This window comes from Lactuca sativa, chromosome 4, assembly GCF_002870075.4.
Source record: "Lactuca sativa cultivar Salinas chromosome 4, Lsat_Salinas_v11, whole genome shotgun sequence".
In the NCBI taxonomy this organism is placed as follows: Eukaryota; Viridiplantae; Streptophyta; class Magnoliopsida; order Asterales; family Asteraceae; genus Lactuca; species Lactuca sativa.
The window spans coordinates 166,828,753-166,837,333 of NC_056626.2; the positions used below are offsets into that span (position 1 = coordinate 166,828,753).

The 8,581-nt window shown below is 37.3% G+C and overlaps 1 protein-coding gene across 1 annotated transcript; it reads left to right on the top strand.

Annotated features, from left to right (window-relative positions):
* The first annotated feature begins 4,437 nt into the window (after positions 1–4,437).
* On the top strand, positions 4,438–8,572 carry LOC111908387 (IQ domain-containing protein IQM1). Its single transcript, XM_023904221.3, has 8 exons — positions 4,438–4,817; positions 5,101–5,215; positions 5,963–6,028; positions 6,280–6,368; positions 6,451–6,538; positions 6,620–6,850; positions 6,939–7,040; positions 7,795–8,572. The coding sequence occupies exons 1-8, from the start codon at positions 4,489–4,491 to the stop codon at positions 8,158–8,160; spliced, it is 1,386 nt and encodes a 461-aa protein (XP_023759989.2). The 5' UTR covers positions 4,438–4,488; the 3' UTR covers positions 8,161–8,572.
* The last annotated feature ends 9 nt before the right edge of the window (positions 8,573–8,581 follow it).

The window sequence follows — 8,581 nt, forward strand, 5'->3', positions numbered from 1 at the left end:
ATTGGAGGAACATTCTTGTGAATCCAGTCTCAAATCAAGGAGGGATTTTCAAAATGGTTTTCAAATGGTTTTCGATGTAAGTAAAGGAGGATGCAGAGGGTACGATCAGCCAGAGCCAGTAAGTAGACCCCAAAATACCACACAAGTTATTTGATTATGTGATTTGTTAGAACAGCATGCTAGTACTAGGCTAGGGATCTTCAGGAATTGCATGATAGAATTGCCTGATTATATGATGCCTACTAGCCTAGGGTTTCCTTTGTATGAAATTGACATCATTACTGTAGTCATTTAGTGTATGCATCACGGTTATATGTAATTAAGATCTTATAGCCTGAGAATGTTTGATTTGGCCTTATGTTCTGTTCTTGTATGATTGGGAGCTTAGGGTAAGATTGGATATTTGAAAGTCTATAGGGTCCAGCGTTATGTATGACTAGCATACACTAGTGTTGCAGGGTTGGTGGAAGTTTCATGGATGGGTGGGTTGCGTGAGACCGGTAGGTCGGTTATGGGGTAGTTGTGCTCCTCTAGGAGTGGGGATCAAGTGTTCGTTATGTATATGCTATTATTAGGGTGTTGTGGTGATACTTGGTACAAATATGGGTAGGTGTGGAAGGTAGTATAGGCCCGTACTACTGAAAGCACATGACCTATACACGTATCAAGGAAGTCACAACCCCTAGGGTTTTGTTGGGGACTAGTTCTCGGGGTTATTATGAGGAATGTCTAATATCTTGTGGCATATTTACAATATGGAAATTACGAGACGTCTCGGGTCAGGATCCGGTTCGGGATCGGGATCAGGAGAGGGTGATCAGGATGGACCAGTACCAACCGAGGTCATTGGTCAGATGAGTACGGATGAGTTGGATGCCAGGATTCATGAGATCATGTATGATGAGGTTGCTGCTATGTTCCGGGCTGAGTTGCCAGAGATGTTTGGGTCGATCAAGACCGCCATGGTTGAGTACTTTGATGAGCGTTATGCAACTCTTGTAGAGACAACGGCCACAGCAGCCGCAGCAGCTGTGGCGGCAGCAGGGGGAGGAGCTAGTCGGGGCTTTCAGTATCGAGATTTTGACAATACGAAGCCCCTACTTTCGATGGAGTTCAGGATCCAATTGTTGCTATGAGATGGTTGTCAGATGTGGAGGGATGTTTCTTCACATGTTCATGCCCTGCTGACCAGAGGGTGAGGTGCGCTCTGAACCTATTGAGGCTCGGGGTGAAGGATTGGTGGAGGTTGACTACGGGATCTTATTCGGATGTGCAACGGGCTGCGGTTACTTGGGATCAGTTCTCGGAGATGTTCAACACTCATTATGTTCCACGGGTTGAGAGAGAGAGAGAGAGAGGTTGGCTCATGAGTTCCTGGAGCTGAAGTAGGATTCAGAGTCGGTGACGGAGATCACCAAGATGTTCACTGAGAGGGCGATCTTTTGCCTGAAGTTTGCTTCAGAGCAGGCTCAGATGTCCCGATATCTGAGTATGCTGAAGAGGGACATCAGGCAGTTTGTGTCCACGCAGAGGTGTGATACCTTGTTAGAGCTGCAGGAGGCCGCCAGGCGGTGGGAGTTAGAGATGGAGTTGCAGTTACGAGAGCAGAGGCAGGCCCCGATGCAGTCGCAGCCGGCGCCGAAACGGTCTAAAACCGTTGACTCTAGGGTTGGAGGTCAGATCAGCCACACTTGTGAGAATTATAGGAAGGGTCATGTCGGAGTTTGTAGGTCCGGTGGTGCGTTTCGTAAGTGTGGGAAAGAGGGACATTATGCGACAGATTGCCGTCAATCGGTCCCAGCTCAGGATATGAGGATCTGTTATCATTGTCATCAGGTTGGACACTTGAGGGTCAACTTTCCACAGTTTGTTGCAAGACCGGTGCAGGCTCTAGCACAGGCCACTTTGAGGATTACGGGTTGAGGTTAGGGTGGAGCGGAGCCTCCGAGGGCTCAGGGACGCACTTTCCAGCTTACAGCAGAGGAGGTCAAAGCACAGCCGGATGCAGATGCGGGTATATTTCCATTTTGATATCTTGTTATCGTGTTGATTATGTGGTATTGTGCTCGGATCGGAGGTTTCATCCTTCATAGGATTAGTATACGGTCTTGTTAGTTGGGTTCGTTTGCCTTGGGCCGGAAAGCCATTTATTACACGAGTGATGGTTATACCCTCAGACGGATGAGCCGAGTGAGAAGACGATTCAGGCTCTCGAGGATATGTTGTGCGCTTGTGTATTAGATTTCGACGGTAGTTTGGATACATATCTTCGGTTGAAAAATTTTCGTATAACAACAGTTATCACGACAACATAGATCAACCTCCCTTCGAGATGCTCTAGGGAGGAAGTGTAGGATCCCCCCCTCCCCCCCGCATATGTTGGGGCGAGGTCGGTCAGAGAGTCATGGGAAGTACTGAGGTGGTACTCAAGACCATGGAGAAGATCCAGCAGGTCCGGAGCAGGCTCCAGACTGCTTAGATTCAACAAGAAAGTTATGCCAACAAGCGCCGTTCAAGCCTAGAGTTTCAGTTAGGAGAAATGGTCCTCCTGAAGGTGTCACCTTGGAATGGTGTCACCCGGTGTAGGAAACGGAACAAGTTGGGCCCTAGGTACATTAGTCCTTTTAGAGTTACAGATCAGGTAGGACGTGTGGCCTCTCGTTTGGATCTTCCAGCTGAGCTCAGCCATATCCACAACACTTCTCATGTTTCCCAGCTACAGAAATGCTTGGTGGATGACTCGGCACTGGTGCCTTTAGAGGATATCCAAGTGGATGACAACCTGATCTACATTGAGAGGCCAGTGGTGATTCTGGATCGCCAGACAGAAACCTTGAGGAACAATGTTGTACAGTTAGTGAAGGTGTCGTGGATGCACCGCAAGGAGTTAGAGTGGACTTGAGAGCCCGGGGAGGAAATGAAAGAGCCTTATCTAGAGTTATTCGAGACCGCAGACTTCGAGGACGAAGTCTGAAATAAGTGGGGGAGATTTGTAACACCCGGTTCCTGATATGTAATTAAACCAAAATTTTATTCACTTCTGCATAGAAACTCGACGAGTTAGAGGCCCTGAACTCGTCGAGTAGGAAAGGAATTGGGCATGGGTTGTAAAGTCTACTCGATGAGTTGGGGAGCCTCAACTCGACGAGTAGGCTGGCAGAAATGAAACCCTAATTTCAGGGTTTTGTACCCTATTTAAGGACCTTAATGCCTCATTGTGGCCTCCCTCATCGCCCCCCTCAGTCCAACAGAACCCTAATTCTTGAGCTTGAGCCTTTTTGAGTGTGTAGGAGTGAAAAGAGAGTGATCCTTTGGTATTTTCTTGAAGGAATTGAAGTTGGAAGTGCTTAGTTGAAGGAAGAAGCTTTGGATCCAGGGATTTCTCTATTAAGGCAACCATATTAAGGTATAAAGTCTATACCTTGACTATTGATTAGCTTGATCTCTTCATGGAGGAGTTTAGGGCTTTTAGTAGCTTGTTTGAAACCATTCTTGGATTTGAGCATGCTTTGAGGTCATGACTTCAGATCTAGACGTTAGTGGCCTCATGAGACTGAAAGTTCTCAGCTTTATCAAGTCTTGGCCTTTCCCCATGCCCTAGACCTCTTTTGGAGCTTAGTTTTGGTGTTTTTAGCTTCTTGACACCATACATGTACGTAAAGTTAGCAACTTTACGTGCTATTTTAGCCTTATGGGACCATATCTATGGTTTGGAAGTGTTGGACTCGATGGAAAGTGACTAAATAGATTAAGATTAAAGGGACTTGACGAGTTGTTCATCCAACTTGGAAAGTTGGATCGTAGTCCCCCGACCTTTCGGATTTCCGCATTATGAGATCTTTGGGAGTTGTACTCTGATAATATTTTTCTATGACATGTTTTAGTTATTTGAAATATTGGTATTTTATTATGAAATGAATTAACAATATGGATGTTTCATACTACTAGTTTTATACTTAATCAAAAAATAAAAATTGGTCTTGAATTTTGGGTTCTATTCATGTTATTAAGATAAAGATAATTATAAAAGTTGATTTTTTTCATATTTTCTCCTTAGAGAGAAAGAAGTGATCATAGTGTTATTTCTTATGTTAATATTTGATGTTGGTATACTAAACTTCTAACACCATGCGGATTTCCGCTTCAAGTATATACAGGGTCAGATCCATTTGGTTGACCAACGATTTAAAGTCTTGCATGAGTAATTCGGTTTTCACGATAGGTACGTACCCCGTAGGTTGAAGGACCAGACGTTGACAAATAACCCATATCATGGGCACAACGCGTTCCCTTTATTCCCAATACCACACTATTTGGAACAATCAATTTCACGTACTGCGTCTTTGACGGTTGCATCTCTTTCCACATGTTACTCTTCGTTCGCACACCTATAAATACTCCCTTCAAACCGACCAACCAAATCACCAAACGCCCATGTCAACCTTCTTCTGCTGCTGGTTTTTTGCGATTTTACCCTTCACGAGAATTATGTTCTTATTTCTTTTCTGGGTCTTGAAAAGGGTTCGTGAAAGCAGACTGTTTGGTTTCAAAAAAGTTAGTTCTACTGAACCAGAGAAGAAAACGCCATTGTCGACTCGCTGCACTTTAAAAAATCTTGTTCTTGATCAAGAAAACTTGTACAGAGCCTATGGCAATGGCTTCTGTGAGTTTGTTAGTCATCCGAGTCCTGTGGTTTTTTCGTCGGCAAGGCCCGTTAGTGAGCTCAATGCAGCAGCTCTTAGAATTCAGAAATTCTACAAGAGCTATCGAACTCGACGCAACCTTGCAGATTGTGCTGTTGTTGTTGAAGAATTATGGTTTGTTGATTATACTTGCTATGTTATCTCTTCTTTGTTAAAACGAAAAAAGTTTAATAGATTACGGTTTTTAATGGGCGTGATAATTAGCAACACTATTTTATCGCAAAACAAGCTTAAAAATCTCATCTTTTAATTGTGACACGTTCGATGGCTCTAAAAATGTTCTGTTACGTACCTGTTTATGTTATCTTAAGAAAATGTTCAAAATCTAGCTTAATGTGTTTTGAAATCTTTTCATATAAATATCAAAAGTTTAAGATCTTTTAAATGTTGTACATAGGTGGAAAGCTTTGGACTTTGCAGCTTTAAAGCGGAGTTCCGTGTCGTTTTTCTGCAACAACAAGCCCGAGAGCGCAGTCTCTCGATGGAGCCGAGCTCGTACCAGAGTTGCAAAGGTGCAATTCTGTAATCAGATTTTGTTTTTTATGGAAGACCTAGTCATATCTTTTTAGATTGATATTTCATGGAAGCTAGCTATCAAACGCTTATGCTTTTTTAAATAACTTTCAATAAAAATAAGATTGTTAATTTGATTCAAAATAATGAAAATTTGACAAGTTCTTGAATGCATGACCACGACTACATGTCTTCAAAGCAATTGAAGTTAATGAATTTGAACATTGACCAATTGACTGATTGAATATATATATATATATATATATATATATATATATATATATATATATATATATATATATATATATAAAGAAAGTCTAAAGGTCTAATATCAACACATTTGAAATACGTAGATGTTGGAGATCAATTATGAAATAAGAAATAATATGAGTTCTAAAACAATAGCAAGAAGCTAACAATGAAAAAAATTGTGTTTTTTTAATTAAAATGAAGTCAATTTTAATGGTTTTATACCTAATATTAAACACATGACAGCCACATATTTACTTTTCCCATATATATATATATATATATATATATATATATATATATATATATATATATATATATATATATATATATATATATATATATATATATATATATATATATATATATATATATATATATATATATATATATATATATATATATATATATATATATATATATATATATCCTTTTTAATTTATTTTTAACTTATAAAAATTTCAGTCATAAATTTGATCGAATGTTTTTTATTCTAGGTCGGGAAAGGCCTGTCTCAAGACAAAAATGCTCAAAAACTAGCCATTTGTCACTGGCTCGAAGCAGTAAGTATAAGGGTGATTCTATCTATGCCATACAACCTCGTTACTAAATATACAACCATATCTTAATTTTTTCAATACTTATATTATAAAACATGCGCCCCTATATAATTACTTTTTGTACACATGGTGATTTAACGCTTTTGTCATATCTACTAGTTGTGCAACTAGTAATGGGTGTATGATCAATAGTAACGCCCTAAAATGCAACCCTACTCTAAGTTTGCATGATAAAGAATTATGATTTTTTGTAGATTGATCCACGCCATCGTTATGGTCACAATTTGCAGTTATACTACAAGGTTTGGTTTACTAGCCAAAGCTCACAACCTTTCTTTTATTGGTAATCTTATTCTACCATTATTATTTGTTTTAATTAATTCATGTCAGACTCCAACCATGCATTTGTTTATGCTGGTTTTCAGGTTGGATGTTGGAGATGGTAGAGAAATAATGGTAGAAAAATGTCCCAGAAACGTATTACATTATCAATGCATCAAATATCTAGGACCTGTAAGACTCATTAATCATCATTATCATCATTTTATGTTAGAAAAAACAAGCTTGATATCATGATCGATACTATGAATGTAGAAAGAGAGGGAAGAGTACCAAGTGATTATCGAAAACGGGAAGTTAATGTACAAACAAAGTCGAAGATTAGTGAAAACCATCGATGGAACTAAATGGATCTTTGTACTTTGTACATCAAGAATATTGTACGTTGGTCAAAAGGAAAAGGGTCGATTTCAACATTCTAGTTTTCTAGCCGGAGGAGCCACTACTGCTGCCGGGAGGATGGTTGTTCACGATGGAGTCCTTGAGGTGTGTATACCATGCAAAAATTGTAACGGAAAACACATTTTGTCATTATCAACTAATCTTTTATCATACGTCCTATTTTGATATATAGGCTATATGGCCCTACAGTGGTCATTATCACCCAACGGAAGAAAACTTCAAAGAGTTCATTTGTTTTCTTGAACAACATCAAGTGGATTTGACTAATGTCAAGGTATTTGAACTAATTACTACATAAAAATTGTGTTTATTACATGAGTTTTTTCTTTTAAATTAATTTATATTTATTTCATTACATTGCAACATTGTATTTTCAATATATCATTTTACTAAAAAAAAATATTTCAATATCCTTCCTAATAAAATAAAATAATTTTGACACTTGTCATCGTTTTATGCATTATCATACATTTAATTTTGTGGTAATTTAGATTAAATTATATCCGTATTTCATTTTGTAGTTTTTTCCATTTTATTAAATTCGATATAATACTTAAATAAATATAGTAATAAATGTATATCCAATTTATTAATACAACTTTTCTTATAAGTTCTAAATTTTTAAATTTAATCCAATTATTTTAGTTTATTTATTTAAATTATTAGTTTAAATTTAAAAGATAAATAAACGTTTCAATTTTAATAATTAAATATTTTTTTCTTATAAATTTAAATTTAATAAATTATTAGATTTCATGTTTATTTTTTTGAATAAACCCATATAATACATTGCCTCTTGTACTTCCATTTTTTTTCCTTTTATGATATTACGCTTTAAAAAATATATCAAACTATAGTAGCAAAAAATGTTGCTTTCCATAACATTTTTATAAATTAATAGATTTTAAAATACAATATTGTAATCGAATGAAATGAAAACAAGATAACAAGATACTATAATAAACAAATTAATGAATTTATACTTTGATATTTCTTTCATTTAACCCTTAATATATTATACTATGTAGAAATGTCCTCTAGATGACGATGATCCATTTCTCAATGTTACTTGCAAAGAGAAGTCCAAGTCTAATAAAACACGCGGAAATCCACCAGTAAACATCAAACCTTTAAATGAAAATGTCAAATATCATTGCGAGAAAATGGGATTACAAGAACAAAGAAACGTCAAATCCCCAAAATGGACATCCGGGGTAGGTCCGAGGATTGGGTGTGTAAGAGAATACCCAACAAAACTACAATTTCAAGCACTTGAACAAGTCAATCTGTCACCAAGAAAAGTTTCTTCAATGTTTTCTAGCAATGGTCCAATTCCTTCCCCACGACCAAGTCCTCGTGTGCACCTTTCACCAAGACTTGCTAACATGAGCTGAAACACACTGAGCACAACAACTAAAACTTGGACCGATAATTATAGGATTAACAATTGATATGATAGTAATTAATATCTGAAAGAGTTCTCGGATGAAGTTAAATGATCTCTTCGAAATTGAAAAGTTGTTTGGAGAATATTGGATTAATTAACATAAAGCGTAGGGGTGGTAAGAGTACATATTATTCAATGTAAACGCCTGTGGAAAGTGTGTTTTCGTTTGTTGATGGGCAGTGCATGCATATACATTTTCGTCCATATTTTATTATTATTGTTATTATTCTTTTTGATTTTAAGAACATGTTTATAATATTAATTCTATGTGGTTTTTTTGCTTGTAAGAAGAACAAGTTTATATTATTAGTTCTTTCGTCAAAAAGTTTATTATTATTCTTTTTCTTAGGCTCGCTCAATACGTTATT